The following is a 24,451-nucleotide window of genomic DNA, read 5'->3' as shown; positions in this document are numbered from 1 at the left end:
CTGGGATTACAGGCACGTACTACCATGACTGGCTAATTTTTTTTTTATTTTTAGTAGAGATGGGGTTTCACCATGTTGGCCAGACTGGTCTTGAACTCCTGATCTCAGGCAATCTGCCTGCCTTGGCCTCCCAAAAAAGTGACTATCTTGTACCTAAATATGTATCACAAAATGTTTCTTGCACTGGTCAACACAAACGAGCCAGAAAAAATATTCTTATTTATCAATATTATTTTATTCATTAAGTGCATTTTCTTAAGTTAGCTCAAATAGCTTAGCTGATGATTGTTAACATCCACGTTTCTATGCACAAGTAAAGGAGCCAGAGAGATTAATCTCCCACTTTCCATGACATCTGTTGCAGAGGAGCCAATTCGATCCTGATAATTGCTTTCTGATTTGTTTCGATGATGATGTACAGATGGAGCTAGTGAAATAGGCTTTACCACATAGTAAGTTGATACTCTAAGACTCATACTTACTTCCCTGGGTCTCCCTAGCATAGGAAAGGTAAAAACAGTGTAGCTGGGGCATGGGGACTATATTAACTCTGTATCAAATTAAAGTTTCACTTATCCCCAAAGTTTGTATGCTTAGATCTGCAAGAAACTTCTAGTCAGTGGTTGAAAGTGAGGAAGGGCATGCTTTCCTTTTCTTGATATACCCAGTAAAGGGCTTTCTTTCCTTCTTTTAAGGTAATACAAAATAGTTAATTGAGCTCAGTTATGCTCAGATAGAAATAGCTGAGGTAAGAACTCTATAAACCACCAAAATTTGTCTACTGAAATGATTCTGTAAGAGCTATATTGTATGGTGAAATCTTAGTCCACTGGAATGAATCAATGGAAGCAGTATTCTATGTTTGAGATGAAAATTGTTTTGACTTTAAGATGATATAAAATTGAGGCCGGGTGCGGTGGATCACACCTGTAATCCCAGCACTTTGGGAGGCAGAGGCAGGCTGATCACCTGAGGTCAGGGGTTCGAGACCAGCCTGACCAACATGGAGAAACCCTGTCTCTATCAAAAAAATACAAAATTAGCCGGGTGTGGTGGCACATGCCTGTAATCCCAGCTACTCATGAGGCTGAAGCAAGAGAATCACTTGAACCTGGGAGGCAGAGATTGCAGTGAGCCGAGATCGCGCCATTGTACTCCAGCCTGGGCAACCATAGTGAAATTCCGTCTCCAAAAAAAAAAAAAGTTATGTAAAATTGAAACTGCGTTTTAGTCCTTTGCCATGTTTCTGTCTTACTTATGTTTAAGGTATTTTCACACATGTGTGTTTCTCTTATATATTCAAACCCTTCTTTTCCAATGACTTCTTTCCTTCTACCCATGAACATATTCAAATATCTTCTGCTGAAAGAAGAGCAAAAACACAGCAATGACAACAGACCTTCCTTCTATTGTAACCCCCTTTAAGACTTTGCCTTAAATTTCTCCTTATGTTATGAAAAGAACAGTTAGTCTTCCTTTCCTCTACCCTGGTCATTCCTGAACCTATCACAGTTTGGTTCTGGGCTCAACAGCCTCATGAAAAGAATTTCATCTGGTCGTTGGTTGCTTCCCGTTTTCCAAACCCAAAGACCTATTTTAAGTTCTCTTTGACATCCCACTGATATTTGCAACTGTTAACTGTAATCTACTCCTCAAATCCCTCTTTTAATGTTTCTGGAAATTAAGCTTTTTATCAGTCCAAATATGATCTTTTTGTCAGTAGACAATCCCTATAGGAATAAGACACCCTTAATTTGTTTATGTAGTTTTACTTTTTGTCATTTCTACCTTCTACTTTGTATAAATTATTAACCTACTTAAATAATTATGTACCCAACATAGCCACACACTGTGTCTGTTTTACCTCAGAAATGTGTCTTCGATCTGTTTCCTCTCTCCATCCTGATGGCTGCTGCCACTGCTTCGACCCTTGCCCTTCTCTTCTCTTGCTTGACTGATTGAACTATTCTCCTATTTAGTCTTTTCTCCCCAAAGTCCTTTCTTCTATTAAAATGTATACAAAAACATAGACTGATTTTGTCACTGCCCCACTTAAAATAGCCCTGGGATACCTGTGGTGGTCAGAACACTGTTTACCCAGTGGTTATTATGGCATCAGTGGCCATTCTCAATCTGGACTCAACACAACGTTCATTACTAACTACACAAGCAGCATGCTCCTGCTTTCCATACCTGAGTCTATCCCTCCAGATGTGCATATTTGCAAAGCTCTTCCCCAGATTCATTAGAGTCTTTTACAACACTGTACCTTTTACGAATGTTTCCTCCCCTGGAAAGTCGTTTTCACAGCATCTTTGCCTAAAAGATAAACTCCGTGATTATTCCAAAAAACGCAGTTTACTTCAGTTCAAGTAAAGTTTTATAAACGAACTTCTACGTGCATAAGACAGAGAACATAAAAAAAGTATGATTTTTCTTTTTTTTTGCCCCGAAGAGTTCATAGTCTGTAAGGAGTGGGGGAATAGAGAATGTGAGACACATTGACAAATTAATAATATATTATGAAAACAGAAGGAGGCAGGTAAACACTGACATCATTAGGGAGTTACAGCAAGAGGAGCTACTGCTCATGAACACATTCTCCATATTAATACTTTTTAAGACTTTCGACACTTAGAGCAGGTAGTTAAAGGGTAACACTCACTTTCAGTGCTGCCATAGAAGATTTTGGATATTATTTTTCTTCAAACACAGCAAGCCATGCAGAAGAGAGCCAGGGAAGCCTTTTTAAAGAAATAAGTAGAGTTCAATATCTCCTCCACAGAGAAGTCTTTCCATATTCCCCCAGGAAGAACTCATATTCTTGTATCTTCATTCTCATAGGACTGTTCATATCTGTCATGTTCACTGGTCTATCATGGGTCTTATGTACTATAGGTGTTCAATAAGTATTGGTTGAATATATGTACAATGACTTTTTTAAACAGGAATTAATACACTATAACGTATTCTAATTGATCTATTTACTTGTTTGTGAAATTTTAGAAAGAACTGCATATGAATTCCATGATGAATTGGAGACTTTGCCACAAACTATAAAGGCAACTCTAAACATGTGACTTAACTTCTTAGGCTTTTTTTGTTTATTTTTCAGTTATTTTTGCTTTTTTGTTTTGAGACAGGGTTTCCTCTGTCCCCCAGAATGGAGTGTGTGGCTCAATCACTGCTCACTGTAACCTCAAACTCCCAGGCTCAAGAGATCCTTCCACCTCTGCCTCCTAAGTAGCTGGAACTACAGATGCACGCCACCACGACTGGCTAATTTTCTATTTTTTGTAGAAACAGGGTTTTTCCATGTAGCCCAGGCTGGTCTCGAACTCCTGGACTCAAGAATATTTCGCTTGCCTTGGCCTGCCAAAATGCTGCGACTACAAATGTGAGCCACCATGCCCGCCTAAGCTTTTTTGTTATCCCCAAATCGAAAGCGTTATATTAAATTTTGATGTTATGATTTAAACATCATTTTACAGATCTAAAATTTCCTTTTCTACTAATTTGTCATTAATCAATCACAGTTGGAATACATTTATTCAAAATATATTCAGTATATTTAAGGTAACAATTATCACATTTATTCAAAATATATTCAGTATATTTAAGGTAACAATTATCACTTTAAAACCACATCTGGTTAAATGTTGAAATTCTTTATTTATTTATAATTAACTAGTAAGAATAAGAATATACAAATTCCAGGCTAGAAGTGTATTGGATCTCTTGAAATTAGTATTTACATTTTGTTTATTAAAAGCTGAATGGATTACTTAAGATGAAAGAAAACCTGGTTTAAGGTTAACCCATGAAATATATCTACGTCATTCCAGTAGTAGGAAATTGCTATTCATCTCAGTAAAATTAACTGAAGTTAATTGATTTTGTTATTATCAAAATCTTTTATTTTTAAACGCAAATGATTTTTTTTTTCATCTGAGCAGCAATTATAGCCAACAGGTTTAAATTATCTAGGAAACTTTAACTTAGTCATAGATTGTGACATCCATTTAAACCAAATATATAAGTGACCTGCTGTATTTGAAATCCTTAATATTACTTCCAATGGTGCAAGGAGCACTTTGTATAGTTCAAGCTTTAAGTGTTTGTAAAAAATATAAACTTTGAATATATTAGAAATGATATAATAAAATTTGAGCAGAACATAACAAAACAAAAAGAAAATTTTATTGTGACACTGAACTTTGGATAACTATAAAAATAGTGCTAAATAAATGAAATAATCAGAAAATGATAAAGAAGACTGTGAAAAATGTTGCTATCATGAATTATTCTACTTCTATAAAAGAAAATTTTAATAGACATATATTTGATATTTTGTCTCTCTAGATGAAGTTTGGATAGTATATTTTACATTTTTCTATTGGTACAAATTGGATGGAAGCAATTCAAGTCATGAATGTAATTTTACTTAAGACAGTCGAGGGAAGCCTGATCATATTGAATGCTGTCTTTAAGCGGTTTAAAAAATTAAAATTTTAGAGAAAACTAATAATAACTGACAATACTATAAATATTTGTAATGCAGTCGTATATTGCTTAACAATAGGGATAGGGTTTGAGAAATGCACCATTAGGTAACTTCATTGTTGTTATGTGTGAACACCCTAGAGTGTACTCAGATAAACCTAGGTGGCATTGCCTGCTACACTTCTAGGCTATATGGTCTAGCCTAATCCTTTTAAGTTACAAACCTGTACAATATATTATTGTAGTGAATAGTGTAGGCAATTGTAACACAATGATAAGTATTGTGTGTCTAGGGATATCTAAACATAGAAAAGGTATAGTTAAAAACATAGGTTTATAATCTCATGACACCACCATGGTGTATACGATCTGTTGTTAACTGAAATATCATTGTCCAGAACAGACTGTATTCTAATTACATTTACAAAAGTTACGAACATTTAACTCTAAGTTAAAAATCATGTTTATTAATTTCAAAGTGATGTTAAAATTAGATAAAACTGACATTTTATCTGAGGCACACCAATACACCAAATTACTACATACTCACTGCTGTTAGGGGTCTTTTGAAGAAACTGAATGAATAATTGTTGACTGTTTGATTGAGTCCCCACTGCGTGATTCATTGAATCCCAATGATTCTGTCTTGTGTTACCCTTGAAGTCCATTTTTCAAGGATTGATAATCATATATAATTTTTTATTTCTGTTTTTATAATGTTAATGCTAACTTATAAGGAAACCAAATTAGTAAATAAAGATTATAGATGGCCAAATAATAAAGAAATTCACTAATACTTATTTCTCCTTCTACCTAGTTAGTTGCCTATACTATTTGGAGGAAGTATAGTCACAGTTTCATAACCTTTATAGAAGTTTTGTATAATTTTATATAATTTTTTTGGTGCTATGCTACATACACATATATGTAGTTATATGTACACTCTAAAGTTTCAAGTAAAGCATACTAAAAGATTTTTCCTGAAGTAACAGTTGTAAATGTTATACTTTAATTGAGTTAAATTCACAAAATCCAAGTATTCAAAACAATAAAAAGAAAATATTTTCTGATCAAATTTAAAGGTGAAAACAACATACTCTCATAAGAAATAAGCTTGGACATGGCATTTTTTTGCGTAATGCCTGCTGTCATTTCAGTGTCTACCTTTGAAAGCATCCATTCTTGTTAAAAACATTTGCCACTGCTGACAATTTCAGAACAAAAATTTAGGGAAGAAACTTAAATTTGTCTTCTAATAACAATACCAACAACTAATTAGACATGCAATTTTTGTTCTTCTCTATAATCCACGTGATTTAGAGAAATATTTATTCGGTCTTCCTACCACAATTATTGGACCCTGTGTACTTGCTGATCAACAGAATTCATTATACTCAGCCTTGTAACCCAAGGAAGTAAAAATTTGTAATTATTTAAAGAAAAATTAGAATATCATATTAAAACAATCACATTGATAATGTGGACTTACATCATGAAAGACGGAAGGTGTTATAGGGAGGTGATAATATTTATCCGTTATGTGGGGAGTTTTTGGCTTTAGCATTTGTAGAGTCTAATAAGAGAGATTATAATAATATTTTATAGCAACTTAGAGTAGTGTAGCAAAGGAATAAAAGAATAAAGTAGCTAATAAAAAGTGTCTTAAAATATAACTTAATAGAGATTACATGACATATGTATTAACTTTTGCTTTTCATTACTCATCTGTCTGGGAGGAGTCTGATTTTAGAAACAAAATCAATTTTCAAACTCAATGAAAATCAGCATCTTTTCATTGTATTCTCATTTTTGTCATTTATAGCTAAGAAATCATTTTTGTGACACCAACAAAGGGAAAATTACCTGATTTTTTGTGGTAAAGTTTTAAAATCATCCAAGTTAATGTGAATAATTTGTTGAGAAAAATAATAATTGATTGTGAAAGTTAACACATTAGCGAGGTAAGGAAGTGTTGGCATGCTTGAGCAGTCTTGTCTTTGCATCTTATTTTTCTCATCTGCTTCTCACTTGCCTAAACATGTTCATCAGAAATTATAAAAGGATTTGTCCTGTCTCTGGTTCATTCGCATATTTTGCTGCCAAAATGTCTAAGAAGAAACTTCAGAATCTCAAACATTTTATTGAGTTTACTACCAACATTGTCATTAACTGTTTATTGAATGAAGTATTTGAGGTAATGTAGTTCACAAAATGACAACCTATTGTCTGTCTTCTAGTAATTTCTGCCTATTCAGCTCTCCCCCACCATCACTCTCAGCACATTACTAACACCACCAATCACTGCCCTGCTTCTCTCATTTCTGGACATTGAAAACCTGTTTTATATGTAGAATAATGGCTTTTCTGGGGTGGGATAAGGCAGCAGTTACTCTGGGAAGGCTAATAATTTGGCATTTGAATAAATTTTCAACTGACATGTGGAGTCTTGGATTGAATTAATCCAAGACTCAGCATGTGAGTTTAAAATTTACCATTGAATCATATGTTGAGTATTGATTGATTATTATTGATTCAATCCAAGACTCAATATAGGAGTTGAACATTTTAATTCTGTTTAAAGGAAATTTTTACATTTGTAAAATGAAAATCAACAAATCATGTTGGTTGTACAATAGCTATTAAAGATCCTTATATGGCTGATTTGCTTAGTATCTCTAAAATTCACTCCTTACCCAAACATAGCAAAACAAAAATGACAAAGCACAAAGCAGAATAAAAAAAAAAAAAAAACGAAGTCTATATATAATTCTGGCTCTTGCCTAATTGTTGAAATTTTAAAAAGATAAAGTAAGGTGATAAAACTAGGACATGAATAACATCTCAAAGAAAAATCCATAGCTGTCTTTTTTTTTTTTCCAATTAACAAAGAGCTTTCAGCACATATTTCAAAAGAAATGTTTTGCTTTTAAGAATGTAGTCATTGAAGCTGTGGATGTCATTTTAGAAGATGATTTACTAACTGAATTTTTAAGATTCTACATGTGAAAACGAGGCACTTCGGATTGCCTTCTAAGTCAGCACTGTGCAAGCTCAAGAGAATATTAAATGTAGTATTTTCTAACCCTATTAAATATTTAATAGCTTTCCTTCTGTTGTCTCTATATCAAGGACAAGTCCTGTAAACCTTGACCTGAAAGCCCTAAAATGAGCTAAATAATCTATGAAAACAATCACTTAAAAAAAAAAAATCTAGCTGAAAGATTTCAAAATCTGGGAAAGGAAGCATTCAGTTCATATTTGTCCATGCATGCAAGTTTCACAATTTTTCAGATACCTTAGTCCCAAACTGAATATTCACTTTTTTCAAATAATAAACACATTTTTAAAGACTGATACTTATTTGATTTCTCTTTGCTTGTGCAGAACCAGCATTTGGATATTGAACTATTTATTTTATAAGGATCTTGAAAAAAACACTGTTTATAAAAATCTAGAAAGCAAATGAGAAATAAAAGCTAACTTCATTCTCCTGGCTTTATTGCTCTAGGAGTATTGATGACCAAAGTTTAGCATGTGCGCATGTTGTGTTTTCATGTATATGTATGCATAAAACACTATTTTATCAGTCTAGTTTTTCTTTTCTGAATCTTTCTGTCCAGTAGAGTTGAAGATTCTCATTAAACAAAGGCCCATTCAGGGAAGACATATATGTTATGAAGAAGAGGGCTTTGACTCCAGTCTCTAAACTTCAGTTTGCTTCTCTGTAAAATGAGGTAATAGAATCTACTATGTAATATGTTGTTAAGATTAAATAAAAAATAATTTTTAGGACAGATGAATTCACTGAATTTTATCTATTAGTATTATTATTAATATTGTTATATTTGGAAGAAAAGCAAACATTTTATTTTTTAGAGTTGCCACCTTCTCATGTCAAAGGTAGCATTGTTACTGGTATTTTTTGGGGAGCGTGTGGAGCGGTGGTGCTGTCTCTGGCTCACTGCAAACTCTGCCTCCCGGGTTCAAGCCGTTCTCTTGCCTCAGCCTCCCGAGCAGCTGGGACTACAGGCACCCGCCACCAAGCCAGGCTCATTTTTTTTGTATTTTTAGTAGAGACGGGGTTTCACGGTGTTAGCCAGTATGGTCTCGATCTCCTGACTTCGTGATCCTCCCGCCTCGGCCTCCCAAAGTGCTGGGATTACAGGCGTCAGCCCCCACACCCAGCTTGCTACTGGTATCTTAAAGCTGTTTCTGATTTCTTTATTACCAGTTATTTATCCTATAAAACTGTTATCAGTGGCATAGCCCTTAATTTCTTCCTTTCCTGATCCTTCTTAGAACAACAGGTAAACAGTTACATTTTTGAGAATAGAATTAGTTAAAAACAATTTGTAAAAGTCCTGTAGTTATGATGGCTTCCTGATTAGTTATGAGTAGGAAAAGTCTACGAATTAGAAAGTTTTAGGATTAGACTTCAGGAATATTTGATATTAGCACTCACTATTAAGCCCTATAACAATTATAAAGGTTTGTGATGACCTCTATGGACAAAATTGATTTTACACCCTTATGATGCTGTAATTTCTGTGTTTGTGTGTGTGTGTGTGTGTGTGTGTGTGTGTATGTACTTGTCACTTATACTTCTCAGCACTCAGTAGTTTGTTAATCCCTTGAGATCTGGCTTTTTCCTATTTCTTTACTAAAACTGCTTCATCATAGGAAGCTAATAGTGGCCTGATTATTTCATCCAATAGATGTTTTATCTTCTCTGAATTCAGCATAAATTGACTGCTGATCTCTCTACCTTGAAGCATCCTTTTTCCTTTACAGCTCTTACAGTACCCTACTCTTGTCACACAAGCTGACAATCTATTTTCTAATTTGTCTTAGTTTATATCTTTCTTCCTATTCCGTTTGTTGTTTTCATGAATCTTCTTAAAAATCCACTTGGGGAAAGTGGTGTAAATAAATAAACCAAGACTGAGTTAAACTTTATGTTTGGTGTGGCCATAATCTTTGCCATTATCCCTTCTTAATAGTTACTAAGCAACAAATCAATGCCATTAACATAAAATATGAATTAAACTCTCTGTTACAAGTTTATTTTCTATCAAAGGAGAAGAAAATCAAATATTACAGAAATGAGGTAAGTGCTATATTAGAAAACTGCAAGGAAGTGGTTTTGACTCAGATTTCAAGGATTTGTTAAAAGACCATGTACTGAGTTGAATTTTAACTACTTAGTAGTTCTTTGCCAGTCTTACAAAGGAAAAAGATGAATTTTAGACAGAAGGAACTGCGTGTGCAAAGTCATGAAATAGCCTGGTACATCATAGGAGAGGTGATATTCATATTAGAAAAGGTAGGTAAGGACCACATAAGGGAATTCTTAAATAACACGTAAGGAAAATTGTATGTCCAGATGCAGTAGTGCATGCCTGTAATCCCAGCAGTTTGGGAGGCTGAGACAGGCAGACTGCTTGAGCCCAGGAGTTCAAGGCCAGCCTGAGCAACATGGTGAAATCCCATCTCTATTTACAAAAAATACAAAAATTAGCCAGGTGTGGTGGCACATGCATGTAATCCCAGCAACTTGGGAGGCTGAAGTGGGAGAATTGCTTGAGCCCAGGAGATCAAGGCTGCGATGACCCATGATTGCAGCACTGCATTCTAACCTGGGCAACAGAGAGAGACATCGTCTCAAAAAATAAAAATAAAGTTTCTGAAAGAACATTACATATTATCTAGTAGTTGGGAGCCATTAAACTATTTTAAGCACGTGAGTGCCATAATCACGTTTGTTCCCTTAAAAGAGTGCTTATTCCTAGTAATCCAAGAAAAAGTAATTAAAAGCATATTAAAAGCTAAGCTGCTGGCCCTGGGAATGAAGAGAAGGGAGAAAAGAGGTATTTAGAGTCTGAAAGTCTACAGGATTCAGCAATTCAACAGATGCAGGTGTTGGGGAAGAAAAAGGAGTCTTGGTACCAGGTTGGTTAATTGCTAAGTGGTGGTCCAAAATAACAGAAATATATAATGAAGTAGAAAGGGCAGATTTGATCAACAAATTGGGCAAGTGCAAGTTGAAGCTCCTTTGAAAATTTCAACAATAATATGTATAATAACTACTGTTTTGATTGCCTTCATTGATTGAGATTGAAGAACTTTGTGTATTGGGGAATTACAATTATAAAACACCAAGAAAAAGCAGAGCTGGAGATGACATTTGGGTTATCATTTATGCTTTGATGGCAGGTGGATACATGGAAGTAGATGAGATTACCAGATTTCAAGACATTCCAATATTTAAGCAATAGACCTAGATATTTCTGATTATTGTAGATCTCTATGACTATTGTGAATTCCTTAGGGTAGAAGAATTCATATATTTAAAAAATTATTTACATAGTAAAAGCATAGTCATATTATTTTATAATCTAGTAAAGCAGCCAATTGTATTGAAGATTAACTTTGAGACTTTGTAATTTTGTATAGAATTACTAGTTTGTACTGTTAGTCATACATAACAAAGCTAGGAGACACCTATTTTCCTGGACTGGGATATAACCAAGTGATATGAGCTAACATTTTAATGAAAAATAAATTGTGTAAAAGGAAAATTATTTGAAAGAGACAAAAATAAAATTAGAAGAGTGGCACTGTTTTACGTTTTTGCAAATCTCTTTCGTATCTTGCTTAATAGACAATGGGTGATTTCTCATACCTGCTTCTGCATTCAATGTGTTGAGAGACCACATGTCATGTAGCCTATAGAGAATGCCACTGTAAACAAGTGAGACAATGAGAGTGAAAAAGGCAAGAAATATTTTAGTATTACTGCAAAACTATGCTTGACTATATGGACCCCAGAAAAGGCTTTGTGACTACTAGGAGTCCCTAGACCATGATGTGAAAGCAGTTGATAAAGTTAACTTGTTAAGGCATGCAACATTAAAGCTCATTTTATTGTACTTCCAATCACACAGTTAATCAATCAATCTCTTATAGATTTTAAATATGATTTCTTTGTTTCTCATAACCAAATTGCAATTCACAGAGAATCTTTTAGTGTAAATTTGCCTCTGCTCTCTGGGAATAATTTGCAAGTACTTGTAAAAGTGCTCCTCAGACATAGGAGGAAGGGAGACTCTAGTGTCTGGTACCTATACATCTGAATAGGAACACCTGCTGGAGTGTACCAGAGTGGATTGGAGGGGTTCTGCCTAAGCCAATTAGCAAAGAGGAGCAGATGTCCAATAAACAAAGATCTTAAGGAAGAAAAAGTGCTACAGCTTTAACTTAATATCTAATACGGGGCTTCAATGGAACTACAGGTAGGTCTAACTCCCATAGCTGGATAGAACTTGGCTACCTGGTGATTATGTTATGGTTTTAGAAAAAAATTACTGAGCAAGGAGAATATGGACAACAAGAACAATAATATTTGAGACTGAGGTTTTGGGGACCCTTTGGTTTACAAGTACCTGGACTAACAAAGGTGGTACTGCATGGTAGACAGACATTGGTGGCATTCTGTAAGATGTGCTTTAACTGTGGTGCCATAGTGCTAAAAGAAACAGACTTTTCTGAATCAGAACATCTCTTCGGCAGGTGTTTGTAAATTAGCTACCTTCCTTCACCTCCATCACTTTTTGTTAAGTAAAAACAAATATTTTCCGATAATTTATTTTGGAACATGATTGTTGACCTCAAGAAAGACATATTGGGACTCATAGCAGATAAGGCTTAATAATGTGACTCTATAACCCTAGATGGTGGCAGAGAAGTTAATATCATTCCAAGACTAATTAATCATTTAAAAATAAATTTATATTAAATACATTAAAGATAAAATATTAGGGGAATTTTAAATAATTGGAATTTTGAAATCGCAATTCTGGTTTATGTCATGAAATTGCTATAGATCATCAGTTATCATTCTTAAGAGTGCAAAGTATAAAATTTTTCTTCAGTGTAATGAAACAATTATTAAAAATATTTTTATAAAATACGGTAACTACATACTTTAAATTTCATCCTGAGACTTAAGAAAGCAAAATGATACTATGTATTAACAGTTGATGGCTTTTAATTCTGGCTACCTAATTTTGTACACCGTAATTTGTTGTGGTGAAACCAATAATACATCAAGCCTTTCTTTCTTGTATCCCAGAAAATTACATTTTTGTGTGAATGGATAGGCCATGACTCTAAACAATCAATTCCAATTTCAATTAATAAATCAATCTGTGTCCTCAAAATAAAAATAATGGGGGAAGGATTGTATATTTACATTGGATAAGGATATAAAGAAAACATGGTAGAAGATATTTATCAGGGACCACATATGTCTCAGTGGTCAATAGTAACTTTGGGTATTTTTTTGTTTTTTATTTTAGGAGTGAATACTATATTGTTTTATACCTATTTCTATACCAATCTTTATAATATATACATATTTATGTATAATCTGTGTTTAAACTTAATATTTATTTATACATAGAAACATATGTGGATATAGGTATAAAAATCTATAACATATGTGATATACACACACATTTATATATAGACACTTGAAGTTTAATCTTTTTTACTGATTTCCAAGCTCGGTAATTGTGTATGGTGGTTTCATTGAAAGGCCAGCTTTCTTCAATCTAATTCAATACCATAAATGTGGTAATGTTTGTGAATCTATTTTTAAATGGTAAAACTTAAAGAAAAATTGATTTTATCAGCAGCCTCAGAAGAAACTGAATTAATTCTCAGCTCTGCATAGAACCAGCAGACAGTGGACCCTACTTGTTCCTACTTGATTGGCCTTTAAGGACAGATTTACCAATGAAAGAGATTTTTTTCTCTCTCTAGAGACCAGAGTTCTGTGAACAACAAACTCTTGTTAATTATGGCAAAATAGGTGTATAAGACATGAATATATACAAAATTAATACCATCATCTATGTTTATGGTGCTGTAGAAAAGAAGAAAAATTAAAAACTTCCAATTTATAGCTCCTACGGGTTTAATAATATCAACTTAATGGTCATTCAGAATAATCAGGCTTAACCTTCTCTTGGTTATTACTTATTTTGAATTTTGTTTTAAAACCTGGAATACATGATTGAAGTTTTTTTGTAGAGAATTTTAACTTTTCAGACATTTATGGAATGAATTAGATTTCTCGTTAGCAATACCTCTGCTTAATGCCACTCTCACACCCAGCTATAACCACTCCTAAAAATATAGTGTTTCTGTTAATTTGCTTTATTAATTGTATGTAATGAGAAAAAATGAGATTACACTCTGCATATTGTTGTTCCGCAGTCATTTATTTTTAAGTTAACATGATTCCTTGGAGATTATTCCAGATAAGCACATGTTGCAATATCTAATTCCTTGGAATGCTCTATTACAGACATACCATCAATTCAGAGACAGACATTTTTATTTTTTAATTATAAATAATGCTTCATTGAATATCATTCTATGTGTCTATCCTTGTACTTTAATGTAAAATTTTTTACAGTAAATTTCTAAAAGTGGACATTTTGGATCACAGGATTACATGAACTTCTGATACTTAAACATTTAAAATTCTTTCAGTTCTTTAGTCTTTAGTTTATTATTTAAGAAAGAAAAGCAACATAAGCATAATAGGAATGAAGTATTCCCATTTGGAAAGATAATGTCCTTAGATTACAAACTAAAGCTAATGCAACTTATGTAAAATTATATAAATGGAAATTCCTTAGTATTATATTTTAGGTAGCTTATTTTCATGATTTTCCTATAATGTTAATTTTCAAATATTCAATTATCTCTCTGCCTTTAATTTACAAAATAGAGATGAGCTTTATTATTTTTAAGTTTTTCATCCTTTATGTTTTATAGTATAGGCTGATTTTTCTTTTGTGAATAATAAGAGGATGAAGTAACTTTCCAAAGACAGATTCTGTGTTGGCTCCAATGGAATTTTTGCATACCAAAGCAACAGAATGTCATAATTTATTCTTTTACTAATTTCACAACAGGGACTGAAGACCTATTTCTTGCTTTAAGTCATGGTCCTGGGGATAGAATGTTTAAGTCTCTCTGAGCGACTTGTGGATATGTGGAATTATTAACAAAAGTCTGTGAAAATTGCTGCAATATTAATGATTCTGGGCTAGAGTAGCACAGAGAAAGGACACAGTCTAGTCCACAGTTTTGAAAAAGTGAATAAGCATATGTGAATATGTTGTAGAGCTCAATTTCACTCATTTTAATGATAACAAGAAAGAGAAAATCAGGAAAATAAAAATATACACCACTTTTCATCACTTTCTCTCTGCCTATTATACATACCTAGAAATTTGCTTAAATATTTGCATTGAGGTAGATTGACATGAGACCCTCCACGGAAATCCTGGGCTATGAAGACTTCCGACCCATGGTCACTGATGTGAAAAAAATAAGAGTCCTGGGCACTCTCTGTAATTAAAAACATGGACATGACTAATGGAGAAAAATGTGCCTACTGATTATACTCACAGGCCAATATTTTAACAGAGTATTTTTATTCTGAAACTGCCTGGAATTATGCATCAGATCTGTACAATCAGTTGACATGAAACACCTTGTCTGGAGAGCTTTCTAACATTTTAATTATTCAACATGCCTAATTTTATTTTTAATTAATGTCTGGAGGAGTTTTTGGTCTTATCACAGGGAAAAGACAGAGAGAGATGGCAGTTGTGATTCTCTTCCCCATTTTCTTGCTAAGACACAAGCTCCATTAAGAGAATGAATGGAAGGTGCTATTGGTGACATTTAGACAAATAAGCCAGTTCAATTTGCTTTTTAAATTTGGCTTTTTTTTTTTTGCTTCAATATTCCTTTTTCATTGTTTGATTTATATTACTTGCCTTTTATTCATATCATTTTAATTCCCACTGGAATGTGGTCTATCTTATTCAGTTCCTCATTTGTTCTTTCATTAATTCTTCCACCCTTTTATCTATCCTGCCATGCACAGTACTAACAACGGTGCAAGGACCAAGAAATACAAAAAATGAATATGATGTCAGTCCAGTCCTTAAAGATTTCTCAGTTCAGTGAAGAAAAAAGACACAAATAAATAAAGTATCTTCACCTCGATTTCTTTCCTTTTTACTTGCTTTTTCTGAATGTTATTCAGTCTAACCTCATATTTACCTACTTAAGCTCTACTCAGTGAGCCAGAAACAAAAGAAAACATTTTTTATATTCAAAGAGCTTAGAATTAAGTTCAGATAAAGTGCACCAAGCCTTTGCTAATGCAACCCAAGTGTTTGCCTCTGGATAATTTCGAGTTCTCAACGCTGCTGCTGGGTCACCCATTCATTTGATACTTGAACTAAATTGCTAACAAACTGAGTTCCTGTTCCTTCCATGGGAAGCTCTGTAAGCTCTGTGCCTTCCCAGTATCTCCAAGAATTTTCATGAGGGCTACATTTCCCCTTATTACCTCTTATTCTTATTTTTATGACTCTTCTATGTTTCTTATACCTACTACGTATCCCACCTCCCATGGTTGACTTCTCCCTCTTTTTGTCCTCTGCTGGCCCAATACCTTCATTCCTTGAAACAGAATCAACATCAAGCTCTTTTTATAAAATAGCCTTTTGCTGAAAGCAAAACAGAAAAAGCATCATCTTAAAATTTAATATTCTCCATTGCTATTCTCAAGTTCTGCTACTGAACCTGTGAAGGGATTTCTCATTTGGTGGACATCACATTTTCAGCTCTTCCTCCTTCTCCTTAGGGAATTTTTCATTTTCCCCCCTTCAGAATTCAACTTCAATTTCCAAATTTCTATTATGTTATTGTCAAGCATACTTTTGTTCTGTCTTAGAATCCTAAGATTGTTACCCTAAGATTAGAATCCAGACTGTGACTAGTGTTTTTAGCCTTCATAAATAAAAACGTTCCCTCTCTGGCTTTTTTTTTTTTTTTTTTGAGACAGAGTCTCTCTCTATTGCCCAGGCTGGAGTGTAGTGGCACAATCTTGGCTCACTGCAACCTTTACCTCCTGGGTTCAAGTGATTCTCCTGCGTCAGTACTTGGGAAAGTAGCTGGGATTACAGGCATGCACCACCACGCCCAGCTAATTTTTTTTTTTTTTAGTAGTAACAGAGTTTCACCATATTGGCCAGGATGGTCTTGAACTCCTGACCTCAAGCGACCTGTCCACCTCAGCCTCCCAAAGTGCTGAGATTACAGGTGAGAGTCACCACCCCTGGCCTCTCTGGTTGTTTTTAAAGCAAAATAATAAGCTACCTCTGAGATGAATGTTGTCTTTTTCTCAGAATGCCAAAGTTGTTTTCTTTTTCAAATATTCCTTTATTTTCCTCTTAGAGTAAAAATATTACTATATATATTTTATATATGTTATATATAATATAAATAATTATTTCATTATATAAATTATTTAATATAGTAAAATGTTACTATAATAGGGAAATAAAAAGAATATTTGAAAATGGAATCAACTTTGGTATGACACTGGCAAATTTGCAAAGTACTTAAAAGCTAAAGATATACAGAGTTATAAAAATAGCAAAGTAGAATAATATAAATACAAAATCATGATGTGATTCTTTAAATATTGCCAATAAAAATAAATACAAATACCAAATGACAAGCAATTTTTGGTTTTCAAAGTTTTGTGTCTTAGAACTGTTTATAGGCTGTTCACATGTTTTATTTATGCACAAGAATTTGCATAGAAACCAAAATTTTGTCAAAATACACACAAATACACACACACACACCCACAAACATCGCATTACTGAGGAGGTAGTGAGCTATTAAGGCTTTAGGAAGATTCTTTTGAGTCTATAAATACCTGAAATGCTTGAGTCTAAGGTAGGGATGGTGAAAAGTATAGTTGAGGGGTGGGAGTCAGTAGGTACATATTGGCAGGACTAAGAAACAAACATGACGCCTAAATCTATAAATAAAATTGGGATTAGATTAATAAGTAATTTATGAATCGAGGATAACTGATTCTGCCTCTGAAAGGTTATCTTCAAATGTGTACATAGGATCTTAATGATGCTGTTACAACAAATGATTGATTAAAAAAAGAATAGTACGTTTGCTTATACAAAGCGAAAACTGAATGACAAAAGAATGCTATTATCTCATAAAACGTCTGGGAAAGCTAATGGTCAGATCACATTGCCAAAACTTAGAGCAGTTGGAAAATGTTCATGAGAGAGCGAGTCAAAGCCGTGAAAATGACCTGCCTTAGAATACTATACAGCTGATGTACTAACTGGCACACTGTAGAAGTTCCATAATTTGAGGTGACACTTTAGGGCAGATAGCTGCAGTCCTAAGATATTTTAGTTCTTTTGTATACCCTTTACATTTTGGTGGATTAAAACTCAACCACGTAAAAAGGGTGGCAGTTTCAATCTCTTCTTGAACTGTCTCAGCTCTTCCCAATGGCATGCTTGAGGACTAGATGTTACGGGCAACTTTGGATTTTCGATACACTCTATTATAATTTTCAAGTAAGAACCTCCCTCCACTTGACTGACAGCTTCCTTCTCCTGAATGACTCGTTTGTTTAGACATTTAAGGAAGAGTCTATTGATGTTCATTTAGCATGCTAAACCTGAGGTGTTATCACGGAGTACTAGTAATCTCTAGCACTGCTGACTGCAACAGTGTCATTCATTCAAACAACTGGATTTCAAATTTTCAGATCTTTAATATTACAAAGTATGTGATCCCAGCCTAAATAAATGGTTTTCAGCACATTTGTATTCTGCATTTGAGAGTTTGGTAAGTGAGGGGAAGAGAATCTGGAGCTAAACTTGTCAGGTTAGTGACTCAGGCTTATCATTTTGTAGTTTATGACCATGGAAAAGTAGTTTAAACTTTCTGCCCTGATATCCCTGTACTGTAAAATGGAGTAGGAGTAGTGCTGTTATGAGGATTGATGTGAGTTAATGATGTAAATTACTTTCAACAGTATATGGTACTACTAAGAACTATATGGGTGCTTTTTCTTATTATTCTGTGTTGGTAGGTGTGTGTGTGTAGTCATGTATTATTGGCTGAAGAAATGAATTGACTTTAAGAAAACCCTTTCAACTTTATAGTATGTTACTCTAACACTTTGAGATCCATTTTCAAGAGAGGAAGACATTTTCATTTAAATTGCTACTTTGCTGGGTTTTTCTCCTTTCAGTCTTATTTATTCTTCCTCCCTAGATTTGCACTTTTGGACAAGTCTCCACCTGAAGTTGATGTAATTTACACGGCAGCATGTATTGCAAAGATTGTTTTTTTCATGCTGATACCGTATGATATCCAGAACATTATATATATGAATATAAATCTACAGCTAAATTTGGGTATTTCCAAATTTCTATCAGTGTGTCATGCACCTAATATTTAAAGGTTTATAACTTGATCTTATGCGTAAAGATTTCTAGGATCATAAACTGTTGTCTAAATTTCTCTTTTGTTTTGGTGTGTTTTCAATTGCAATTCCTTTGCAGTGGTTTTCGTGTTCTCTTTACAGGTTATATTTTCTAACACACAAAAAACTCAATAAATTATATTCCAACATAAAGCAAAACTTTGTATCTATAAGTTGAAAACAGAACCTGAAATACATTACCCATACACTCTAATTAATGTTACATACATGTATCTTCTTTTTCTTAGGTCATATCCAAGTGAAACCTGTAAATATATTGTTGTTCCTTCTCATTTACAGGGATTATTGCTTTTAGATTTGAATCAACGTATATTATGATTCAGATCACTGTGGGTTTTTTTTTATTTCTTTTTCTTCTACAGTTTATTGCTTTTGCTTCTTTATTCTTCATCCTGGTTTCAATTACAACTTTTTGCCTGGAAACACATGAAGCTTTCAATATTGTTAAAAACAAGACAGAACCAGTCATCAATGGCACAAGCGTTGTTCTACAGTATGAAATTGAAACGGATCCTGCCTTGACGTATGTAGAAGGAGTGTGTGTGGTGTGGTTTACTTTTGAATTTTTAGTCCGTATTGTTTTTTCACCCAATAAACTTGAATTCATCAAAAATCTCTTGAATATCATTGACTTTGTGGCCATCCTACCTTTCTACTTAGAGGTGGGACTCAGTGGGCTGTCATCCAAAGCTGCTAAAGATGTACTTGGCTTCCTCAGGGTGGTAAGGTTTGTGAGGATCCTGAGAATTTTCAAGCTCACCCGCCATTTTGTAGGTCTGAGGGTGCTTGGACATACTCTTCGAGCTAGTACTAATGAATTTTTGCTGCTGATAATTTTCCTGGCTCTAGGAGTTTTGATATTTGCTACCATGATCTACTATGCCGAGAGAGTGGGAGCTCAACCTAACGACCCTTCAGCTAGTGAACACACACAGTTCAAAAACATTCCCATTGGGTTCTGGTGGGCTGTAGTGACCATGACTACCCTGGGTTATGGGGATATGTACCCCCAAACATGGTCAGGCATGCTGGTGGGAGCCCTGTGTGCTCTGGCTGGAGTGCTGACAATAGCCATGCCAGTGCCTGTCATTGTCAACAATTTTGGAATGTACTACTCCTTGGCAATGGCAAAGCAGAAACTTCCAAGGAAAAGAAAGAAGCACATCCCTCCTGCTCCTCAGGCAAGCTCACCTACTTTTTGCAAGACAGAATTAAATATGGCCTGCAATAGTACACAGAGTGACACGTGTCTGGGCAAAGACAATCGACTTCTGGAACATAACAGATCAGGTAAGGCAGGACTTCAAATGCATGTTATTAAATGCTTTATAGACCAGTATGTTCCTTAGACAGAAGGCAGTCATTCTCATTTTCTGCACATGTTCATGAGTTTTCAGCCCTAACCCCTTCACAAAATATGTGTTTGCGTCAGGCTTACAGATAGCTAGACGGTAGCATTTTCTAAATGAACCCCAAGTAGAATACTGCATAGCTGGTCTATAGAGTTTTCCTGCTTTAGTGGGAATGCCCTTTGCTGATGGTGCCAATATTTTCTTTTGCCTGTTTGTTGCTTTTGTGCCAATGTTTCTTTGTTTCCCTGCACGATGTGATGGTATGATATTGACCATTTTTCATCTTTCATCCTCAAAATGTTGATCTCCATATCGTTTGGCTTGGTGTGTTTGTCTCAGTTTTACCTCTGCCACATGGTGCCATGCATCTCAACCTAATTCACAAGAAGCAGTTATTTAAGAAGAATGGATGCTTACATTTCAAAGGCCTAAACTCCAAACAGGTGATATGGAAGATAACCTTTTTGATAACAAAGCTCTTCCCTAGTAATATCCTGGAGGATTGATAAAATTTTCATTGTTCTTAAATTAAGTAGGGTATCTCATTATAACCCCTTTGATGAGGGTCGATGACATGTAATATAATTAACCCTCCATTTTTCAAGGAATAGATGTTCTGCTTTGGCCACTCAATGGCAAAATTGAATTTCTCAGTGGAATTCCTTTTTAGACACAATGTATTGGGTTCTGCTCTCTCTCAGAACTGAATTTTGAATGATTTACTGCTTGAGATTAGCTGAATCTCTGCTCCTCCCCATTGCTGTAGACAATGTAGAGTTGATTGACTAGAAATTGACATTCAGCTGCCAAAGTCATAGTAGTGTCACCTCTTGTCTACTGTCTGGTACAGGTAAAATATTTTGCAGATTAAACAATTTAATTAGCTTTTACCTACTATGAAAATTTAGGGTCTATCGATTCCCCATAACTTAGATATATTTTATTTTTTCTTATAGAAAAATGACATGATGATTTTATGTGAATAGTTTTTCATAATTTAGAAGTAACATCAACTAAGAAAGCAAACAAACTAACAAAAAAGGAGGCATCATTTTCATAGGTCCCTCCTTAGCTTCTAGAAATTTTAATGAGGTAAATGGAAAAAACAATGTGACTGGAGCTGAAGTTTGTCAGTGTTTATAAGTTTCATTCACAATCCTTATGCTTATTTAGTAGATGGCTATGCAAATTCTGCTAACATATATCTAAAAACTGTTAAGAATGTATTTATGAAAGGTAGAGTTTAGTTGGTGTTGCTGCTGTCATCAAACTATTCTCAAGTATCTATGCAGAGCCCTTAAGAAGGGCATGGGAGAAGAGCCCTTAAGAAGGGCACTATCATCCCAGGTAAACACTGAAATAACAAGCTAGTATCTAGGCTAATAGGATGTGAAAGTCTTTGGCAAGGATACAGAAGTAAACAGATACTCATTTCAAGGACATTTGGAGAAGTTGGCCTTGTTCCACTGCATGCTGAAAAATATTTTGCCGCTTCCAAATAGAGTACCTGGACACGGAGTCTGTGTGCTTTGGAATAATTTTTATTAAGAGTTTGGGACACAATACCTTCAGAAATTAGTAAAAGCATGTCTTTTAAATAACCACAAAGGCAAAATGTACTTAAGAGATTTTCTTAAATAGGTTCCATTTTAAAATATTCCTATTCAGAGTAAATAGATAACATGTCAAAAATTGTAAGACAATAATCTACGTGCTTTTTCATTATCACACTTACTTTGAGTTCATATTAGTTGTATTAAAGGCAATTTCTTATCAGATAAAATCCAAAATGGAATTAAAATCTCCCAAAGAACATTTCTACTCTTTTCAATACATTTCCATTTTGCTCCATGTAATTTTTCGTGAAGAGTGATAAAAATTCTTTTTCTTATTGTGATGTGATTCTTGTGTTTTGTATATCGAGTGACTGGACTACCAGCATTCTGTGTAAACTCTTTGTACTGTCTCATTTCCTCATTCATCACTGTCTGTCAATGGGCATGGTGCTGTGACCAGTGTTATCAGGTGACGACAGTACAGGAAGTGAGCCGCCACTATCACCCCCAGAAAGGCTCCCCATCAGACGCTCTAGTACCAGAGACAAAAACAGAAGAGGGGAAACATGTTTCCTACTGACGACAGGTGATTACACGTGTGCTTCTGATGGAGGGATCAGGAAAGGTAGGCATGCATTTAATCAGATCATAACAGGTGACTTAGCAATAAACTTGTAAATACATGGAGTAATGTAAAATGCTCATTCATCATTTTCTAGGAAAGACTGCATGCTCTTTTCCTCTCTCCATTACATCTTCTCTCCTTAGAAACTTGTTAAAATACATAATAACCTATGTGATTGTCATATCTGAAAGGCATCTCATCCCTTTTTCTCTCTCCTCTGGTTTGCCATTTGTCTATGGGCAGAATTGGAATGGAATATGTAAATATTAAATCACTTATCCAATTACTTTAATATAATGTACTCAGCAGTCATTAAAAGTTATCTTTTTCACTACAACAAATAAAACTCACTAATTGGCTCTGTGCACATATTTGATGAGTAATTCATGACTATAAAACAATTATAAGTTTTTTTTTTTTTCCTCAAAGTAAAGCATGAAACATGCTCTAATGTCTCTTATCCAGTACATGGGTAATTTTTGCCAGTGGTTTATCTGAGGGTCTCAAGGTTGCAAAGGCCCAAGATCCTCAGTCATATGGAACAGTATGTCTACTCACTTCAAAGCCTACTTGTGTAATCACAAAATGCACTTATAGAATTTTTCTTCATGACCAATAATAAAAATATCTGTTTATTACTATTTTTCAACAGACATGAACTGTGCCTAACACCTAGAAGATAATAAATCTTGGTTGAATGAATAAAAATTATGGAACGAGCATCTTTGTTAAAAGAGTATAATAGAATACTGAAGCTCACACTTATCATGTGGGTCCTTTTTCCTTGATTGTACCACTGTCTAAACTAGTCCTGAAAAAGCTTTTATTCCCTTTTGGTAAACTTTACAACCTTAGGACAATTGGGATCTTTTCCTCCCCTTTAAGAATAGTCTTGTGATGATTATAACCCACTTTTGTCAAAAGTGGTATGCTTTATTATTAGCTTCTACTTTGACAATGCCAGTTGCTTTATTGCCACAGTAATTTTTCCTGTTTGTTGATAGAATAGGGAAAGAACTCTAATAATGTCTTATGGTAATTGACTGAATTTGAATAAAAATCCACTTTAAAACTTTCATATTAGTACAACTGCATTTAAATAATACTGTGCTTAGTTGCTATTCATTGGAGTTTCTCCCTATTGAATTATTTACCATTTAAGGCTGAAATATTTATTTTGTGATTCTCTTTTTCTTTGAAATATTTTATTGCCCATATTGTACTTCTCTTAATTTCTTTTGATCACTTTAGATTTTTCTTCTCTGTTTCTATGCCTTTGAGACTTAAAAGAGAAGACAAAGGACTCTTGTTCCTTCCATGAATAATATTTTAAATACTTCTCCATTCCAATTACTTCCATTGTTTGCATCTATTTCTTGCACCAAAATGCATTTCAATCCTCTCAATAGATTTATTTGGTTGTTTACTGTTCTACATTAAATATATGCTAGAAAAATCTTTAAACATATTTGGAAGACAGTGAATACACTATCATAGTATTTGAGCAAAATATATGTACATATGTTAAATAATAATCATCATATCAAACTAATATTTTATATAGAACATGCTGTTCTAAGTGCATTGAATATCTTAAATCACTGTACACAATGTATATACATGTTAAATTTACTTACATTTTAGAGCAGCATTCAATGAGATTATCACATGCAATATTTATACTAAGATTATGTGTTTGAAGAACTCTCTAGAATGTTTTTCTTCTATGTTAGACAATATTTTGAGTTTTAAACTGACAAAGAAAATCATGAATAAGAAAAGGCTTTGCAAATTATAAAGCACTATCTAAATACAAAATTTTACTATAAAATTGCAAAGTTTTGCAAGCAAAGCAATTAATAAGATATTTAGTTTGCATGTAAAATGTATACATGCAATCTTATTTCACAAATACAAATTCTTTTTGTTAGTGAGAACATCTTTGAAAATTTATTCATGAGCTTTGTACTGTTTGTCATTTCTT

General features: G+C 34.0%; 1 protein-coding gene across 5 annotated transcripts in view; it reads left to right on the top strand.

Moving 5' to 3' along the window:
• KCNC2 (potassium channel, voltage gated Shaw related subfamily C, member 2) overlaps nt 1-24,451 on the top strand; it is a 169,860-nt gene that overhangs the window by 139,410 nt on the left and 5,999 nt on the right. For 3 of the 5 annotated variants that reach the window (XM_011929351.1, XM_011929350.1, XM_011929352.1), the window contains exons 3-4: nt 19,297-20,224; nt 22,303-22,467. In XM_011929351.1, the coding sequence (XP_011784741.1) occupies nt 19,297-20,224; nt 22,303-22,467 (1,093 nt within the window). The remainder of the gene's footprint in view (nt 1-19,296; nt 20,225-22,302; nt 22,468-24,451) is intronic. The other 2 variants (XM_011929353.1, XM_011929354.1) reach the window with 1 other exon arrangement.

The sequence above is a fragment of the Colobus angolensis genome, unplaced genomic scaffold, assembly GCF_000951035.1.
Source record: "Colobus angolensis palliatus isolate OR3802 unplaced genomic scaffold, Cang.pa_1.0 Scaffold80, whole genome shotgun sequence".
NCBI lineage: Eukaryota > Metazoa > Chordata > Mammalia > Primates > Cercopithecidae > Colobus > Colobus angolensis.
The sequence above is the reverse complement of the archived record's forward strand: the minus strand, read 5'-3'. Positions and strand labels throughout refer to the sequence as shown.